We start from the raw sequence: 21472 nt of genomic DNA, 5'->3' as shown, positions 1-21472 counted from the left end.
GCAAACAGAGTTGCGGAAGAGCAGGCGTGCTCAGTCAACTTTCCATGACTTTGAGCAGAACAACGTTGTCCTCTCTTATATAATGTGAGCTGTAATATTCATTTCAGTAGTTTCAAGCGCCGCAAATATGAGCTGAAGTTTAACGCTTGTTGGTCGTGCATGACAAAACAAGCTTTAACAGCTGGCTCATTCTATTTTCATCAAACTTTTTTTTTTTTTTTTTAGTTCTGTTTTACTCTTTAATTTTGCTGTTTTCAAGCTGTGTTTTGTCGTCACTCAAATGTTTTTGCTCTCTTGATTGATTCCAGGTGGAGAAAATGCTTGATAACAATTGGTTAATTGGTTTTATTCTTACTTAAAAGCACAGAAATACAACAATAATAGTAGCCCAGGGTGTTGGCTGACAGCTGTGGCAAAAAAAATTTTAACCCTTACTATTTTGTGCATGTAGTCAGTTTTTTCAGTTTGCTCTCCATTCCAACGGTAAACTGTGTAACACAAATGTTATTCCATTAAACTAAGTCATGCTTGAGCCACAGCTGATTGTTTTTTAGAGTTTGAGTTCGTTTCAAAATAACATTTGGCTTTTCCATCTCAGCAGACTTGCTTTAAAAGATTCATCAGGTGCAAAGCAGCCAAGGTCTGCCTATAAATAAACCCACAGTTTGGATTATTTTTTTTCACGTTGTTCCTTTGTCTATTTTTTTTTTTGCCCCACTTGGGTCATTTAAAAATTCAATAGAAGGTCGTGCTTTTTGACACTGTGAGTGGCAAGCATACAGTAAAAAAAAAAAAAAAAGAAAAAGGGGTGGAATAAAAAAACAACAACAAAACAAGACTCCAATCGAAGCAAATCTGATTAAACTCACATTAGCATCTAGAGGAATCTCATCAATCAATGCCGCCTCCCTGAACATGCTTCTAAAGGCCATTCGATGCCCAAGGACTTAGTGGATTTATTTTTAGACTGCGAGTAAATAATTAAATAAAGGGCTTCTTAAACTCCTGACCTTTTGTCAATGCCCATGGTTTATCCTTTGACTTGACACAGTCATTTGAATTCAATCACCGCGCTCATCCCAACATCTACTTTGACATTTATATTTATAAATGATTGTATCAGACAGCAAATAACATTTTTCACTCGTGACTGTGACACTTCAAGATAATATTGTTAGAATGAGAGGGGAAATCGCAAGTGACTGGATGACCTTGGTGATGTCTTGTGACTTAGATTTTAGTTTGTCTAGACAGACTCAAAAGTCATATAGATGTAATTCACAAAACAGGTAAACCACAAACATATGAGAACACAAATACACATAGTGTTACTGTAGGTCACTTTAAGGAAAAAGATGTTCCCACGTCTCTCTGAATATAACTTGTGCACAAGCAAATTCACACCTAGGTATATAAATATTCTCTCTTTAAAAAAAGCAGACTTGATATGGGATGGACCATCCAGCTGTTATATAAGCAACCCATATCCCATAAATACCCCCCACCCCCATCCCAGTCTCTCTCCCTGACAGGCCACAATACAGGACAAGAAATTCCTGGAAGATGCTAATTCAACATTTAAACATCACTTGGATAATGCGTCTTGGCATGCATTATTGTTTTTTTTTCTGCCGTTTGTGTGTGCAAGGAGGTGTTTGTCTACAGTATGAGTAAATATAGATATTATTGTAATTGCTAAATACTACATATATGTCTATGTAAATTCTATAGGATGAATGGTTAAATATATGTTATGGTCATTAGGAAATCAATGAATTGTCATGTTGTATGCATTACTCATAAATTGATGTGATTGCCAAGCGAGGGTGAGCACAAATTAGTACAAACTTGCCATATCCATAGCTGCACTCTGTCCTTCATTGTGTCTCCAAAGGTACGAATTTGCAAGGATGGTTATGAGCCCCCAGGTGAACACTGCTTGCTCAGTGTTTCTCTGGACGGGTCCATGTGCCGGTGTGTTGAGCAGCAATTTCCTGTTTAGAAGCCTTGAGATGGAGTTCTAAAGTGCCACTCTGCTGGGGCACTCATGAGGGTAGAGACAGGAACACCCGGAGGGGATGATTAGGAACAGAGGGCCTGCTTGAGCCGAACAGAGATTGTGTTTTGTTATTGGTTCTTTGTGCCAGCGAAGAAAATTTAAGGCCAAGACCGATTAGCGGGTTCTGCGATATCATTTGTGACCAAATGGCAGCTGGTCAACGATGTTCCCAGAGGGTCATTGTGCTGGCAGCCCAGTGCCCTGCTGGTGAACACGTTTAGCCTCAATTGACTTACCTCCACAGGAGCTACTGTGGGGAAGTAGGGAAAAAAACTCTTGAGGAATTCCTGAATCCAGTTGATAAATTCTTATTGGAAAACTCAAACAATGTGGCAGCAGAAGGTTTTGGATATTGTTTTGTTTTGTGTGTGTGTGTGCTCAGTCTCCTCAATAAAAGTAATGCCAAGAAGCTGAAAAGAAAGCTCAACCTATTTTCACACCTTTGAGTCCAGAGGAGGACTGCCTCCTGTCATGGAAAACAGTGGATCAAATTTTTCTTCTTGCAATTACACTTGAGTAGTCTTGTGCTGTCAAACGATTTGAGTCACTTATAGAATGTCCTGATATTATTTTTTTTCTGACAATGTAAGAAGCTCAGATAGTCTTAAAGGAGCTTGGGATAGAACTTCTGGTCTATTAAATTTAAAGCGGTCACCTTGGATGTTTTTGGCATCTGATTAAGATACCTCCCGGATGGATTCCTGGGGAGGCAGCTAAGGGAGGACAACATGCTGGATGGATTATCTGTCTGCCTTGGGAATGCCTCAGGATATGTCTGGGGTGGCCATCTTGGCTTAGCCTGTTGCTCCTATGACCTGTACCCACTGGAGCAAATCACAATATAATCTGATCTACTTTCATAAATTTCAGTCCAAGCCATTTTTTGTGTTCAAACCCAATGAATATGTCTCAGAATATGTATGTAATGCATTTCAGTTGTACATTTATGTCTGTGTCCTGACTGTGTTCACCCTATGGGTGTGACTCAGCTGTGTGCTTGGGTGAGTCACTGTGACCTAGGGGGAGTAGACTGCCAGTGGAGGAGATATCCAAGGCATGCAGCCATGGGCCTTCAGCCCTGTGGGGGAGAGAGATCCAGTTTTCTCGACTAGACAGGTCTGACACTGGAGCGATGTGACCTCAGGAAACCCAGGCGGGGCAGTCGCATAGGGTAAGGTAGTTTCAAGGAGAGCACGGTCGAGAAGTGGGCTCCTCAAGCTGTGTTAAGCATTTAAGAATATGACATGCATGTGCAGAAAAAACACATCAAATTGAATTTAGCATCTATGTCACTTTGGATTTCTTCCCATGCAGGGAACTAATTTGTCCGTCTTAACTGTTGCTCTGTGGTGACAAGAGTTTTGAGGCTATGCGTGACAAATATCCTCCTATGAAATCAAACTGATTGCCTACATTTGAAACAGACAAGCCCTTATTAGTTCATATTTTGGTGGATTAAAAATTTACATCCTGCCTCTATAATAACTTTCATACCAAAACACTTTTTTCCTCTCCAGTGCTTAGCAAATGTATGATTATATTACTGTGTGAACACTCCAAAACTTTGTACATTTTGTCTCTGCTTCAAAAAATACCCGAAAGCCTTTTATGTGACCATTCCCTGCAAGGCTGGACCTGACGGATTAGTTCATCTACGCAGTTGATAGATCAGAAAATGGAGTTGCTGAAGGCACTGTAAGACGAACAGTAGACTGTTTGCGTGTCTGTGTGTTTGTTTGCCCTGTATATGGTGGGTATAAACATATCTTCCATGCCCCTACTGTCACAGCATGTCTCATCCTCACAACATGCAATTGTTTGTATTCACATATGCTCCAGGATTTATTTGCATTTGTCTGTTTTTGAGGACCTCCATATGATTGTGTCACTGCATATGCAGACGGTATGTGCAATATTAATCTGACTCTCTAAATGAGAACCCATGCGTTTGCCACTGGCGACTCAAAAAGAAAAATGAACCTGTTGTCAGGATGGCTGAAAAACTCATCTGATGAAATGTGAACCTTAAGGGCTAGATTGTGTGCCATGTCAATATGTCTCCACTGCTCTTACACTCGACTGCTCTCCGCAGAGCTTTGGATGAGTCATAAATTTTATCAGTTAGAGTAGAATATATCTTACCCTCATCTTCAGCAGGTGCACGTTTTTCCCAGCTTAGCCAGTTTTGATATCACTCAGTGGGAAAGGAATGTTATTGCAATGCTGTTTTCAATTTATGCTAACGGCCAAATCTTTGCAAGACAAAATAGATATGGCACTGGTTGATATAAATAAACTATAATTATAATTTGGATAGAATTGGGGAAATTAAACACATAATTATGATTAGGGGAAGGTTCGGATTTCAATGTTGGCACTATTGGCATTGGATAGACATTGCGACGAATGGAAATGTATAGTATTGATATATTATCTATATACAATATTGTTATTTCTGAGTGCTTTTGTCTGAAAATGAAAGCAAAAGAGATATTGTGTGTCTATCAGGGGCGGCTGGTCAATAAAGGGCGCTAGGGTGCCGCCCCCTCTGTCTCACATCATGTAGAGTCACAGCCCTTCCTTTAATAAAACGTTTTTAAAATTACATTTACATGTATATCCTATGTTTTTAACAAGCAAAATGGATAATAGAGCCTGTAGAGAGTTACTAAGATGTATAATTTATAATAAAAAGTCAGATTATAAATGTCATATCCGGCCTGGGGCGCACTGATCTTTCCCCATTGACTCTCGTTATAACTTTGACATGCGCAGTTCGTTCCTCTTCAATACAAGAGATAGCAGACCGCGGGGCAGGCTGACCGCGCCCTGCTGAGCGATCAGAGGGAGACAGCCTGTCTCCCTCTGATCGCTTTACACACCACCGGCCATAGGGTGGCAGCAGAAGCGAGCGGTTTGTTCATCCGCTTGCCTTTAATTAAAACTTGCATACAAAAAATAACACAGATGTAGAGGTGCTGGCTTTAATCTCTAAAATGTGAGGATTTACTTTTTAATAATGTAAATAGAAATGTTAGTTGACACAAGTGGCGCTTTAGACTGAAAGCCTGTTGATTTTCATATGTTCTGAAATCTGAGGAATTACTGTTTTTCTTTTTTTTATTGTAAATATTTAATGTTAGTTGACAGAAGCACTTTGGGATCAAAGCCTAAGATAAGATAGGCTTTATTTGTCACTTGCACAGTTATACATAGTATAATGCCTAATGGTTCCAGTATTTTTTTGTCAGGCAAAGTGACAATTTTTATTGCTTTGATCTTAAATATGCAGATTTTTCTCATTGTCATGTAAGGTTGTTAATGTAAAAGTTAGCTCACAGAAGCACTGTCTGCTTTCAGCCTTATAGTTAGGTTTTTTTTTTTTTTAACAAAATGTCCAATGTTTGTTGGTTTCACAGGTATGGATTTGTTTTTGTTTATTTGAGTATGTAAATATAAATATGTTGGTCAAAAGATTTTGCTGGACAGAAGAAGCACTTGGCACTCTTTGAAGCTGGAAAAATTAATTGTTTTTTTTAACTTTTGAAGTAAAAAATAGACTTGCATATTTATAAATTCTTAATTTGTTTAATTATAGAGAAGGAGATTTTAAGGGTTTGTGTGTACCAATTACACCTTATCTGGAGCAAATCATATCAAACACTGGGGAGATAAATTCAAATTCACGAGCTGGTAACATTTACGTGCATTTAATTGTCTATTTGACTCAGCAGTAGTGCTTAGGTGTACCCTCGTAGCACATCAAATGGCTGTGAACATAATTTACATCAATTCCTGTATTCCGGTGTTGCCGACTCTGCTATTTGGTTTGGTAAATTAAGTGGGCCCCCCCAAGAGAAAAATTCACCAGCCGCCACTGATGTCTAGCATTTCTATTCGCTGCACAGAATGCGTCTGCTCTAGTTTACCACTCAGTTTTTTTAACTCTCTTTAGTGAATTTGATTGTTAAAATGGGTATAAGATGAGATTAAAAAAAAAAAAAAAAAAAACTCGAAAGACTTACAGACGAGGCATCCAAGTATCAGATTTTCTCTAAACTGGGTTCAAAGCCACAGATCTAAGAGAATATGTGGATAGGGTCAGTGCTCTATATTCCTTGTTGTATCTCTAAAAATACTTTTATCTTGAGCCTGTGTGTGTTTTTATTTGTGTGTGTATTGTAATAGTAGTAGTAGTAGGATATACAAACAGTCCTCGAGTGTCTCACTGTCACATCGCGTTTGACTTTCTCTAATAATTTATACCCTAGTACAAGGTGATGCAGTTGTGTTCTGGGGAGAGGGGTGTGTATAACATCATGTCACTCCTGTCTGCATGCTCTATCAATCCTGTCAATGCGCATTGCCACACCTCATCTTGAAACCAAACTGTGAAACAAGGCTTGCAATGGGATTGACTTGATGTGAGGTTAGTTGGCGTCATAATTCCCCTTAGTCTTACTTCATTACTCATTTCACTGAGACATGAACCGTAAAGGCGCAAAAAGACGATGCTGCATCACAGGGAAATAAGATGTGAGGATACCTGCAAGGCCAAAAAGTGCAAATGAAATGAAACGGCAGAACAGGTGGCTTCCCCACAGGGAGACTGAGAGCAACTGTGCATGTGCTGCAAGTAAGGTGTAGATAATTTGAAACCCAGAGAACTCTTAAATGTTTTATCATAGCTTAAAAATCACATTTTATATGGAATGCAAAGTAGTTTCTAAATAAGGAATGTCTGTAAACTTTTCTAAGCTGTTTTTTTTTAATCAACATCAGTCAGACTGTACTCTTATCTGCAGAGTAACCCAAAGCAACAGAGTGTTCTAATTTCATAGATTTAGTCACAGTGAATAAGTCAGTCAGTGTGAGAGATTAGAGATTTAAACATGTCTACACCTGCAGCTTTCTCTCCCTGCAGGGCCAGCATGCTAATAAGGAACAGAGTAAATGCACATGGTCCATGAAGTTCTGAGGGGTAGTAGGAAAGTGGGATTATTCACTACAAAGGGAGATGAATGACTTTTGGTTTCCAAGTACATGGCTACTAATCTTTTAAAAGTGATGGCAGAGTGGAGGCATAAATGACTTCTAACAGGACTGTTGTAGGTCACAATGCCACTTTAAAACTTTTTTAATGCTCAATGCAGTTTCTGATGTCTCTTTAATGACTTCTGCCTCTTCTTGACATTGCAAGTGGTTCTGAAGTTTTTATGAAAGTTTGATTTCATTCTTCTTGTGAAATACAAGACAACTTGCTGATATTTTCCAGTAATTGTTTCAAAATTCCTTGCTGTCAAAAAGCTCAACAGGCAAGGCTCTTCAACCCAAAACTACTCCACGGCAAATTAGTTGTTTGCTCAGATGGTAAAAATCTCTCAGTTTAAGGTCAATGAATGATTAGGCATTTGTCTGTGTCACTGACTGTGATCACAACAGCAGTCACTACTCAGTTTAGCCGGGCATATAAAGCAAACCTGGCTCACATCTCTTCTATTTAGACTCAGGCTGAGATGGATTTGACAAAAGAAGCACCACTTCATTTTGAGTGTTTGAAACAATGACAAATCTTTGAAAAAGAGTCTTTTTCTTGATACTAAATGACCTGGCTGGACAAATCACAATGTTGTCAAGCAAGCCGCTTGTAGCTTGTTTACTGACAGCTAGCAGACTGTGAATGGACTTTAAACAGTTAAAGGTGTCAACACATTGTAATGTTTTAAATAGGTATGCTTTTTGCCCCTGATCCAAGTCATTTAATATTTAGAGTCCCAATCTAATACCTTTTTCCTCGATAATACACACTTCAAGTGTTGTAGATTCACTGTGGTACCTGGTTGTGCCACCAGGTAGAGCCTCTTCCTAATTAATATTCTAGCAACCAGTGCAGGCAATTTAGTGTTGTCAAGCAGAGAGCATTTCATGGGGTTATCTAGTAAAGGGGCAGCATGACTAAGTCTTGTGCAATGCTTAATGACCTCCAGCCAGTACACACATGTTCAACATAAATACTGTTCATATATCCCAGTGGCACATGTGACAGCTATCTTTGCAGCCTGTGTGATGTCTGTGAATTCACATAGAAGTTTCAGCAAATGAAAAATATCCCAGCACTCATATTATGATACAAATCACCCAAAATGTTGACAATGCTGAATTTATTAAGATTTAAAAAAGCAACCTGTGTGACAGTGAATGTAAGCAAAGGATTGGATTTCGGTTCATGCTGGTACAGATTACCTTGAACAACCCCGATCCTCATCTCAGGATAAAGAATTATGAAAAAAAAATATCAGTGGGAGATAACAAGTACCTGCACCATTTTATCTGATTATTTTTCATGCATAAACAAGATCAGTGCCTGACACAATACAAATCTTAACTTAGTGTCTCCAAAATTTAGATGGCAAATGAGTCATAAAATCCCAATTAGCCATAATTACCCGTTTGACATCAAATATAAATCTGCCTTCTGTTTATGTTCTCTGAAAACATGAACTAATCGAATCGAAGAAATCCAAGCAAACCTCCATCTGCTACTGAGCTGACACTGTTGTAGTGACATAAATAGACATGGGCGATACTCTCATTTGAAGTTGGTCAAAGCCAGCAAACCATGCATCTATAATATATACCTTGTAATGTAAAATAAAATGCGCATATTTCCCTGCCTCCTGCTCCCTAGTGTTTTTCTGTGTTGAGAGAAACACCTGAGGCTTGACAGAGCTAATACTTTCAACGGCCTCATCTTCTACTGTGAAAAGGTTCAGACTTCAGTCCAAGTAACAACTTAAAGTCCACCTCATACTTCAGATATGATGAATCTTTAATGAGTCTCAAGGGGGAATCTGCTTTAAAAAAAATAGCAACAGGATAGAGAAAAGAAAAATAGAATAGAAATGGGGAGCTGCTACGTGAAGAGATAAAAGATGCTATAGAGAGGAATATTTAATCTCACTTTAGGGGAGCAACACCAGTACTTTATGTACAAAAATGTGCCATACAGTGTGCCAGAGAAAAATATAATGCAAGGCAGTTTCTTTATTTAATAGTGATACAGTTTACTGCTGGAAAAAAGTGTCAGCTGCAAGTGGCACCTTGGATGAATGGGAAAAATGGTGGAGGTGATAACTTTAGAGGGCGTGGGAGTTGTATAGATTTCTGCTCAGGATGGAGTACTGTCCTTGTTCTCAACTCCACTAGTGCTTACAGGATGCCAAGGTCATCCTGACAACAGATCCAGACTGCAAATTGGCAGAACACATGGCCTCTTGCCTCCTGTTGGCAGTAGAGACAGATTTCACGAAACTCATCATAATCTAATAATAAGACTAAAAATAAATTGAAAAATAAATTGGAACAAATCTGTGTTAATAAAAACTTGCTGTGTTGCAGATATGTTTCACACTCTGGGCTTGATAAAACACCAGTGTGCCATCTGGTACAGGAGAGCAAGGTTTTGCATAATAACTGGCCATGTATCGATGCCATATGAATCATATTATGTGCATGTTCTTGATATTTTCTGTTATCTACCTTCTCCCTTCTACTTGTCTGTCAAAAAGTGGCTTCATTACAACCAATTTCACCTGATGGTGGTACACCAGTCCAAATTTAGCCGCGTGATTGTAGGTTCTTCAGGGTGTTTTTCACAAATGCCTGACTTGTAAAGGGTATATTTCAATATTTATACATGGTGATCTAATGTCTGATCAGAGAGAACATATACCTGTCTTTCTATACATCATCTTTTCTGTATTACAAAGCTTTTCAGAATATTTTGTGTAATTTAGTCTAGTATCACCACTTACATCTCACTGTTTTGTGTATATTCACTGTTTCTTCAGATTTCACTATGGCGTGTACAGATGCACTTTTACTATTACTATTTTCCTTTAGCTGAATTACCATGAGGCTTTAAATTAAATCCAAACTTCAAAACATTCTCAGAGCTTTCAGAAGGTCAGACTGAAAGCAAGAGATAAGTTTACTGAAGGGCTACTGGAAGCCTGGAGTGTGCAGCTCCAAGCATCAAGCATCGTTGCACTTTAGTTGCCCATAAAGCTTGTGTTTTATGGTGCTTTCAATTCCTGGTAAATGTACCTTGTCTACAAAAAGACATTGTGCAAGGTTGTCATACTGTGTTGGAGCTTAGCTCTTACATTGAAAAGTGAGGGATATAACACTTTTTTTTTTTTTTATTTGGGCCAGATTTGTGTTCAGCAGATGGAGAAATAGAAAACCAGACACAATGTTCCTGCTACAATAGGTGTTTCCATGATGGCATTGTGCCACGATGTCGCACAAACACACACAAATGTACAGGGTGAATAAATACCAACTTCACTATGGTGGCTGTTAATCAAGCACTGTAACTCTCAACTCTCAATTGCATTACATTTGTAATGCTCTTTTGATACATCAACTGGTGTACACTTCAGATAATTTCAGTGACAAGTGCCTCCAATATGGCTTGTTTTTCTTCACTCTGAGTCACTAGAGGCTCAATTAGCAGCTAAAAATAAAGGGCTTTTCAACCTGAAAACACAACAGGGATTATCTTTGAACTTAGGACACCTAAATGAGTATGTTTGGGGGCATTATTGCGTGACTGACGGCTTTCTCAGCATATCAAACTCGGTGTCAGTTGCCCCCTTGCTCCCCACACAGGTTCATTTCTCCTCCCATTTTGCAGGATTCTGATTTCAGTTAATTTCTTTATAAAATCACTTTGTGAGCCATGAAATCCACTCAGAGCTTCAGAAATTAAGTTTGCCATTCTTTAGCAAATCTCTAAAAGTTTTTTCTGTTCATGCAATTTTGCAAAATCAATTGTGAATGTCTTAGAAATGGTTTGTCTGTGCCGAGATCTGATTTTGAAGAGATTGTGAACTGAGTTGTATCCGGTGATTCTCGTTGATCTCTGAAAGCAATCCTTGCTGTTATTTATTTATTGCTTGTACCCCTCTGGTTTTTCAGGGTTTTCCTCTGCACTGTCTGTCCTCAGTCAGCTTAATTTTTGGACTCCATTAACAATAATTGGTTTTGCAGGTGCATTTAGCTAAGCAGGTCATATATAATTTATTAGAGACATATAAAGTTAATGACCCCAAATTCACACAGAATAGTAGAAGTGTAATCAAAGTTGCAGTTCACCACATACCAAAGGAGATGTTGCACTAAATTTGACCATTAGAACTTGTACAAATACTTTTTTGTTGCTATTTAGAGGGGTGTGTTCATATTTTCTCTGGTAACAACCTGTTTTTTTTTTTTAAATAGTTTTTTAAAGACATGCTAAATAACTTTTCCTATGGATCAAATACCAGTTAATGTAACATTTAAATAACCTTATTATAACCTTATCCATGTAACATTGACCTCAAGTATCCCGAACAACATACCAATACATAGTTGGTACATTTTCACCACAAACCAACAGCACTGTGGAGAATATAGATTGTAGTTTACTTTATTGATACGTTGTTCTGTGTGAACTTACTGATCTAAAATAATATCATCATACGGCAAAAAAAAAAGTTGTTGGCAAACCTTAAATAGTTGCATGTACATCACATTTTTTTGAGATATAGTCTGGGTTATGACATGCCTAAGTAATCAGTGTGAACAAATCCAAACTAAATACATGCCGTAATGGAGGAGACTGCAGGCAGTTGGGGCTGCAAAGAGTAAAGCTGGGTGGTAATTTAAAAAGCAAGAATGTCAGAGGTCTCTGAAGGCATTAAAGTCTCTGCTAATTACTGAAGTGAAAAAGTTAAATCTCCTCTTATTTGTCTTTTACTTACACTCTCCCAGTTTGTCCTCTTTGGCCTTTTAAAGTTGGAGATATTGAACATCATTATGTGGTGAGGGACCTTACAGTGGAGCAGTGATTCAACAACGGTTTGTTAAATTTCATGATGAGAAACTTTCACATATGGGACTTGAGAAGCAAACAGGAAATCAGCATTTTACATCTTTCATTTGTGTCAGAACTGGTGAGGGTGGTTGTTTCCGTCCGTGTGTGTGTGTGCATGTGCAATAATTCTGGTGTATTTAGGATCCTATTCATCATCCCCCTGTGATGCTTATGGATTGGTGTATCTTGATAGTCAGGCTCGGTAATTAATCCCAGTTTATACTGAGTGTTTTGGCTAAAGGAAGACGTTACGCAACATCCCTCTGTTACACTGCACACAGTGTTACTGAGCCCGAGCAGATTACATTTGAGCTGTTAATGAGGGACACTGAGAACCAGACAGAAAGATGCATGCACAGCTAAAACAGACAAATAATACACACAGTCAGAAAACAGAAGAAAAACTGGCATAAATAGAAATTGGTGGTCATTCCCATCAATTCTTGGTGCTAACACAGGAGGCATAGTCTAAATTAATGTGAAAGGTCGAATTATCTTCTAGCTGACATTTTACATCCCAATGTGCATCATTCATTGAATAGTTCAGAAGTCACCAAATGTCAGCTCTAATGAAGTCTGTGGTATGATGATAGAGCAGGGTGCTGTCTTTATGACTTTTTAAACACTGGTTTCAAAAGTGTTCACAGTCAAAAATATTACAAACATCAACTTTCTTCGTGGCTACTTTTAATGTCGTACGTGTAAAGGGATCAGTAATAATCAATGATGAGATTTTTTTTAAGAATGTGCACTTTAAAGTAGATTATTAGCAGAAGTCTTGTAGCTTCATGATAGTATTAATTGACTAAACTGTATTTGTCACTTCAGTGTCACTCCCTTTCAATTTTTCTAGATGTGTCAGTCAGTGTTCTGTTCAACCATATTTTGTCACATCATATTTCCATAATCTCCATACTAAGCCAACAGTGCAGGTTAATAACATGCCACCCTTACTTGTCATGTATGTGCGTATATCAAATTTTACTCCCTTTATCTGTTTGAAATAGCGTGCGAGAAAATGATTCCTTATAATCGTTTACTCTGCAAAGCCACGATTAAGTACAAACAGTAATTAAAAAGATCACTGTGCTGCGGGGTTCAAAATGTGTGCAGATGCAAGTTGGAAATTTAAGTTGTAAATTATTAAAATATAGTTTGTCAGTTATTAATTCATGTGACCACAGTCTGCTGGTTGATTACACAGTATACTGTGGTACAATCCTATGGGAATCCTAACAAGAATTCAATTGAATTTAGGCACATTTTGTGTGCTAGTGAGGATTAATTGGAGCAAGATGATAAATGTGGGATTGAGTCAAAGAAACCACAGTGGTTATGTTCACTGTAATGAGAGAACATGCTACCGTCTATTGCTGTGCGGCTAACTGACTTGATTTTAATAGTTTTTGGTTGGAAATGGTGATGTATGTCAGAGAGACTGGAGTGGATACAAAGGTAATACTTGTTAAAGGAATCAATTTATTGTAGGTGTTGGTTTGGTCTATCAAAGCAGACAATAAGCAAACAGTATTATTTTGAACGCATTTTGGGAAAGTAGCTATTAAAAATATTAGTCATCATGATCATGGTGACTCCGGCTTCCTCCCACAGTCCAAAAACATGCTCAAGTTAATTGATCATTCTAAATTGTTCATGAGTATGAATGCGAGAGGGCTTGTTTGTCTCTATATGTAGCCCGTGATAGATTGGTGACCTGTCCCTACATTCACCCTAAGCCAGCTGGGATAGGCTCCAGCCCCCCTGTGACCCTAATGATGATTAAACTGTGTATAGATCATGGATGGATGGATAATCTTGGTGGTGTATTTTCAGAAAACTAGTGTAGTTTAGCTAATTTAATTTGCTGATAGTTGTCCATAATCAGCAGACAGTGTTACTGTTTATTCCTCTTGCATGTTGTAAAAAAATCAGTGTATTAATATTTTCATATTCTGGATATCTCATAGTTATCTAAGCGTGGGGTTGAAGTCCTAAAAACTGAGCTATGTGCAGGCTACATTATTCATGCAGGGCTCCCTGCACTCCCAGCTCTGCACTCGCTGAAGAGCTTGTACCTCAGCTGATGAAAGGGCCAGCTATGACGGCACGGTGCTGTGATACACTGCAGACGGTTGTGTAATAATCAGAGGGATTCACTTGCTATCCTCTGCAGCTGCTCCCCTGCCCAGTGGAGGGAGAGGTGCCAGCGCAGGGGTCCATCAGCCAACTGCGCCACTGTTTCAAGTGCACTTTTCTGGAAGGAAGAGAGTCACTGGACCAAACCAGACTGTACTATTCTATAAAAAATAAAAATAAAGTCTCATTAAATGGAAAATATGCTTCTGGTAGGGTTATATAATGGCTAGACCAATATTCATAGCCGTATACCTAAATGCATGTTTGTGCTAGACTTTGTTAAATTGGACATCTTCAAATAGCTTGTCATTTTTTCCACATTGACTTTCCAAAAAATGACATGGTTACCTGGATGCTGATTAACAGCTCAATAGCCTAAGTACCGGAGAGTAGATTTTTGCCTGTTTATGCAGGGGAAGGGAAGACTATTAAATAAATAGGATTGAAAGCCTTTTTTGTAGACAATTTGTAGACTTACAGTTGCAATCAAAATGTCTGACTCAAAATTATTTACTGAGATCTTTGCTGAGTTTGAGGTTTTACACGTGTTTTCTGATGATCTTACATATTTATGAGTCGAGTAACATATTCAAATTGATAATATAATAGCAGTATACGCTTTCTAACTTGTAAAACTGCCTTGGAATACAGCTATTTAAAGCTATAACATTGTTGCAAAACACAATGATAGCTTTCTGGAACTTTAAAAGAACAGACTTTTTCTGTGCTGTCATATGTAAATCCCTAAAAGAGGCTAAGCAAAGAGAATAAATGTTTTTATTGCACCTAAAAGGCAATGGATTAAAACGATTCCCAAGACACTTCAAGTTCCAAGACACTCTGGCAGTAGCATATGCAGGTTTACATTCCATGGTACAAATGCAAATCGTTCTGGGTGGAGAAGAAAGAGCAAAGTTTTTCTAAGGGGAATGATAGTGCCAGAGACTTGTAAAAGGACTTGGTGAAGGAGGAAATGAAACTGCCTTCACGGACTAAAAGGGGAACACCAAAAAAGCAGGGAGTGAATGCTCAGTAATCCACCCGGTTCTATTCTTGACCAGAAAGCACACAAAAGTTGACTTGAATATAAGAAAGAAATGTTGGTATGCAGTACGTCTTGTACAAGGCGTGTTTGCTGCAGGGTGTTTGCTGAAGGAACTGGGAAAATTGACTATGTGACTGGAATTTTGCATTATATGAAATATCACACTATTTTGAAAAAGAATGTGATGCCTGCAGTGCTTAAATTTAAGCTTGGCAATTGTAGCACTCTCTAGCAAGTCAGTAATCCCAAGTGCACAGTGTTTGTTTGTCTATCTGCAAGATTACACAAAAAGTCGCTGGCCGAATTTCATGAAACTTGATGGGAGTGGTGGAGCATGGTTAAAAAAAACTTTATGAAATTTGACTGGATCTGCACCATCTTCTTCAAAGTGGCAAGATTGCGATGTTTATCACTTATAATTAATGTCCTTTGCATTGGATCCCTTGCTTGAAAGACAAGGAAATTAAAAAAAAAACAGGATTTCTATTCTCTCCCTTAATTAGAATCACTCTTTGCTAGAATGCAGTAATAAAAACAATAGAGTTTATAAGTGGCCTCGTATTTGATGTGGGTGTACTTTTACGTGAATGGATCAAATTAACTTCCTTTTTTTCATACCAACTCTTTATATGCAGCTCTGCCTACAGTGGAGGGTAAACTCAGCTATTATTTGCCACCTTTCTAATTACCCACCAAATTGATCCTCATTTAATCCTTCATAAATCTGCATAACATGAATGTAGATAGTCAGTGATTGCTTTTCTATGCTACTCTATGCTATTTATTATTATATGATGTCGCTTATTCAGTGTCACAGCTCTAAAATCGTAATTTCTGTAATCTTAATATTTGAATTTCTGCCAGTCTTCTGTTAGAATCTGCTGCGTTGTTTTCATTAGCTAAAAGAAGAGCTGTAAAATGCGGCGCTTCATTTCTACTCATGTAAGCAGGATTGCCCTCATATGCTCTGAAATTCTAACTGTAATTGTGCACTGGATAACTGCTGCTTTGGATCTGAGCACCCAAAATGGACACACTCAATTCACGTACCAATGAAATATCACACAAATCCCTTCTACATTAGCCAGTTTCCTTAGCCAGTAAGTTTCCCTAAGTTTAAGTTCATAATGGCACAAAACAATAATTAGTAAATGGAATAAATGTGGCCATAAATGCCACAGAAATATAACTTCTACAATTACTATTAGTGCTGATGATCACAACTGATAATAATGAACCTATACACACTGACAAATGCGACCATTTTATTGTGAAATTCCACAGCTATGTGCAATTCCTTTATGAAAAGGACTTTTTCCATGACATGTATAATAGATTATGCAGACCCTAACAGAATTGATCAGTGCCCCCCTTTTTTATGCAATAATCAAATATACATAGATGGCAAACAACTAACATACTGTATGTATGAGAATCATATGAAATTTATTTTGTTGTCGGATGCCTTTTGCTGAGCTCTGTAGTTCCAGTGCTTGTTCTTTTATTTTTTTCTGCAGTTTGACAAAATACATAAACAATAAAAAATATCTACATGTGCTGTTCACATAGATGTCTCATTTGTGGGTCCCAAAAATAAATTAAAATCACCCTGTTAAAAAAAAAAAAAAGTACAGTTTAATAAACGTCCATGTCAATGCAGGAAACGGGGATTAAGACCAGATGAGGGAGTCCCAATTCTTCAAATCATCCCTGTTTGACTGAAAACATACTGAACATGCACGCTACTGAGTATAGACACAAACAAGTGCCTCAGTACTTCCAGACACACCTTTATGTCTCTGCATTTTAAGTAGAGTGCACAAATAAAATAAATAAATAACAAGCTTCTACCATCATGGGAAAAAAATACAGTAACATTTGTTTTTCTGCACCACAGTTAAAACACAAGACATGCTTCAGTCATCATTACTATGATGGATTTTGAAAATAAAGTCGAAAATGTCAGTTCACCCTGATACAGGAATTTGTTTTTATCAGAATGTTGTTCATTTTAGCAATTATTCTCATTATCCGGATGCTTTTGGTTCTGTACCATATTAAATTTGAACTAAAACAAACAACAAAAAAACCCAACAGAAACAAAAAAAATTACAATTCCAGAGCACCTGCAAATCCAAAGGATCATGAGGTGTGGTGTGCACCACATTTACTTTGAAAAACTTCACTTTTAGCATATGTCCTCTCTTTCTGCATAAGTGAATTCACAAATAATATGACGGTTTTGATGTTTTCTATTGCATGGGTGTCAGTTTGGCACTTTATAGGATGTATTCACTCTGTTGTACTTCTGTCGACTCCTGGACACTGATAATGACCGGTCTACATTGCTACTGACACGCTAACGCCCCTAAAGATGTGAGAAATAGCATTATGTGTACACTGAAGACAGGTTCAGACTACTAAAGCTGCAGCTTCGGAACACAACAGGACCACCATTAAATACAAAATGGAAAGAACTCTAGGAAATATAAGATAATCTGGTAAATGCATATGTTTCAGGTCATCACTGATGCTTTTATTTATGGCGACTGTCAAGACCAAAGCAAACCCTTGTGGCAGTGGGAAAAGTGAAAATTATTCATAGTAAGCTAGACAAGCAGATGTTCTTCTTCTGGTGGCTTGGGAACTGTTTTGTGTGTGTTTTCTTTTTTTTATTCTTCATTATTATTATTAATATTATTATTTAAATAAAGTCACCTACTCAGAAGCTGCACAACAGGTAATGTTGCAAGTCACGAATTCAACAAAGAGAACAGTTTGACAGTTCTTTGTGAGAGTAGTGTACATTGATCACAACATAGAAAAACACAAGATAAATAAGCTCAAGCTCCATCGACACATTGAACAAAAATGTATCTTTGATATAAATGACAGCATTCTGTGTTTCTTTTTTCAGGGGCTATATGAGCATAAAATGCATTCTTCTTTCGCTAAAATAAATAAATAAATACCATCAATGAATAAATAAATAAATACCCCCGTCACCCCCCAAGTGTTCTAGATGGTCAGTCCAGCATAATACAATAAGTATAATATACTGTATGATGATATACTGTAACAATGCTGAAGTTACAAAATATATGCCCTTTTTCAAAATTCCAAGGGCTTGACAAGTGTTTTCTTCCATTTATAATTTATGTACATAAACGATGGGATTTACACCCATTTCTTTGTGAGTTTACAAATCATACTGCAGCACTCTTTCCACTGATTGCATACTGGTGTCTATCAAAACCGATCTGGGAGGGGTTCTAATTCATGTGCATTATACGTTATCATACATGACATTTACAGTTCAGATGCGTTTGCTGTGTTGTCAGCTCTCGTCACACATTCAAGCAAATTTTTCATGGGGGAAAAAAAAGTAAAAATAAATAATACAATGATGAATTTCTGCACAGCCCTGCTAATCAGTTTCCTCACTGAGTAATGATTTACAATCCATTGCGATCCTGGAAGTGAGATGCTTGATAATAAGGCTTCCACATCTGTCCTTAACACAAGTAGATGCTTTGGGGGGTTTTTTTTGTACCTGTTTGAAAAGCCCAGGTTTATTCATTGTTAAGATTTTTTTGTCATCTTAGGAGAAAAACTAGAACTCTGCTTGACTGTAAAGTGCCCTCCAGCTGTCTTCACTGACATTTGCACTGAAGTGTGGATTAGTCTCAGTGCCGCTACTTGAAGGTGAAACTCACTTGTGGTGTTACAGCTGCAGGTATCACTCTGATAACATAAAGGGCGAGCAATGATTGGTTTGTATATCAACACCTAACTTTTTTTAATATAGTTTCTCTTGTACCAGCTTGCATAACCAATATACAATAGCGGTGTGTCATTTTGTAAATGTGCTTTTAACAGCAAATGAAAGAAGGGATGAAGGGTCAGTGCTGTCTATGCTGCAAGCTAATAGTCGTGAGGAAAACCATTAAACCAGTTGTCTGGCCTGAAATACTGGGCTGATCCTCCCACCTGTGTTTAAAGATGATTTCTCAACTGAAAAAGATAAACTGGACCCTTTTTTTATCTGTTGATTTTCCAATTTTCCTAGAAAAAGAAAGTAGAATTAAATCCTGACTGATAATCAACAGTTGCTTATTTTTTTCTTTTAGTTTCCATAGCCAACAGTAGAAGACCATAAAATATGCTGATTTTTGGCCTGAAAGGTGCATGCAATAAATGTAAACCACTATGTAATAGTAAAATATATACAGTGTCTGTACAGTAGAGCATTGTCCATAAATAGCATCATGTCGCACTCTGACCACACATGAAAAAATGCAATGTATAATTGTGCTAACATGTTAGCAACGAAAAAATAAGAATAGAATATTTTTGTCATCAAAATGAATTTGTCACTGTCTAACATAGCTCTGTTAAAGTGCTTCAGATTTTGTGTTTTAAGTGAAAAACAATGTGAAAATAAATAAAAAAAGACATAGTTAACGCAATTTAGATCATTAAATTAGATTTAAAAGCCATCATGAGAAGATGACTGGTCACACTTTGTAACCTATTTAATTATTCTGTCTGCAATTCTATTTTTTGTTTTTAATTAATGAACTTACATCATTTTATTTGTTTGCTTTTGCTTGACTTTACTATAATCATCAATCAAAAAAATGTCTTAATTGCAACTTTCTGTAAAGCACTTTAGTCAGTGTTTGTCTTTTTAATGATATTTATAACTAATAAGATTATTCTAAGAGTTGCTTCAATTGTCAAAATGACTATTTATTTTAGATGCTTATTGTGATTATACTGTATTAAATTTGTTTAAAACTAAAAAAAAAAGTTAAACTCATATTTAGAAGAGCTTTAAATGTTCAATATAAATTCCAAAATGTAAAAAAAAAAGAAACAAAACTATTGTTGATCTCTCACACAATCGACGTTTTCACAGCACATCTACAAACCTCTTCACACCAGTTAAATGTAATGCTACAACATTTGCAGTGTCTGTCCAAGTTATCTGATAAAACAACTCAAATTTAAAGGGATTAAAACAAGGGAAATAGAAGAAACACTCTAAACCAAATCTCTGGGTATTTCAGTGGGTCCCTTTCTTTAAAATGTCACTTGCTGGCGCAGAGCATATGTAGAATGTAACTGACTGTATGATAAGGCTGGATACACACCCGCGCCTAGAGATAGAGATAGGAGACCCAGTAGACCAGGTTGAAGAGACCGAATGCAGTGGGGAAAAAGATGCGTGCATATGAGTCTATCTTGGCGATGCGGATGTGCAACCTGCCATGCCGCCAGGCTCCGGAGCGGCAGTCTTCAAAACAGCAGAAGAAGCTGGTGCAGTCCTTTCCGTCCAGACACTCATAACCGTACTCCTCGTCTCGTTCCTGCATGTGCGTGGCGTTGTTCATCTGAATGGCTGTGGCTGAGCGTGGACGGATGTCCACTGTGGGTGTCTGCTTTTGACAGGACAGAAAGACACAGTCAGCCACCGGAGTCACAGATCGACATCATTAACATATCACTGACATACCAGGGGAACTAATTTGAGCTACCATTTTCTCTCTCCCACTTCATTTTAGGTCATTAGTCAGCAAAATGTAATTTGCACCTTCAACTTGCCAACAGACCCTTTTAATGTCAAGAAATACGAGTAAACCCACAACTACCACCTGTGGTTGTAATTAGCGAGGCTTATAGTAACAAAGGGTCAATCCCCGTGGAACCCATGAGGCAAATTACACCTTTGGGCTGGGGTATTGCTGGCAGCTGAGGCAATCATAATATTTTTAGTACAGTAGTCCATATTGCTTTATTTAGCAGCTATATAAAGCTAGTGCTGGGCAATGCCCCTCCATTTCTTATGATGATTATGCTCCTGCTGCTGCTGCAGAGCATTTAAAAATGCCGTCAAAAAAAAAACTATAGAAAATGGGTGACTAAGCAATTTGTTGTAAGGTCTGCTTCACAATGTTTAATGCCCAGTGATTCAACAAAATGTCCCAATTTGAAGCAGAATGTAAGTGGTTTTTCTGAAATACATTTATGAGCTATGTTGTAACTAGCTTATGATACATCATAAAGCTAAGCTTAGGGAGGAGCATGTGTTGGCAGATGTGCAGCTCACAGCTCAATATTTCTCCAGCCCACTCTTTCTGTCACTAAACGGGTTAAAGTAAACCTCTTTTTTTTTTTTTCCAATCTGTGCTCACCACTGGAGGGCACATGCCTTTCATTTGTGAAGATGCTTAAAATAGGACAGTGACATCAGTGATTCTGTGGCCCTGTCGTTTTTAAAGGGGAGACAATTAGTATTCAAATGGAC

General features: G+C 37.7%; 1 protein-coding gene across 4 annotated transcripts in view; it reads right to left on the bottom strand.

The window, feature by feature from the left end:
• Window positions 1-16413: 16413 nt before the first annotated feature.
• Window positions 16414-21472, bottom strand: part of gabrg2 (gamma-aminobutyric acid type A receptor subunit gamma2) — a 51495-nt gene continuing 46436 nt past the window's right edge. For 2 of the 4 annotated variants that reach the window (XM_022206147.2, XM_022206149.2), the window contains one exon: window positions 16414-20603. In XM_022206147.2, the coding sequence (XP_022061839.1) occupies window positions 20325-20603 (279 nt within the window). In that variant the 3' untranslated portion in view covers window positions 16414-20324. Of the gene's footprint in view, window positions 20607-21472 lie in introns of all 4 variants that reach the window. The other 2 variants (XM_022206148.2, XM_022206146.2) reach the window with 1 other exon arrangement.

This window comes from Acanthochromis polyacanthus, chromosome 17 (genome assembly GCF_021347895.1).
Source record: "Acanthochromis polyacanthus isolate Apoly-LR-REF ecotype Palm Island chromosome 17, KAUST_Apoly_ChrSc, whole genome shotgun sequence".
Lineage (NCBI taxonomy): Eukaryota > Metazoa > Chordata > Actinopteri > Pomacentridae > Acanthochromis > Acanthochromis polyacanthus.
This window is presented reverse-complemented; position numbering and strand designations above follow the sequence as displayed.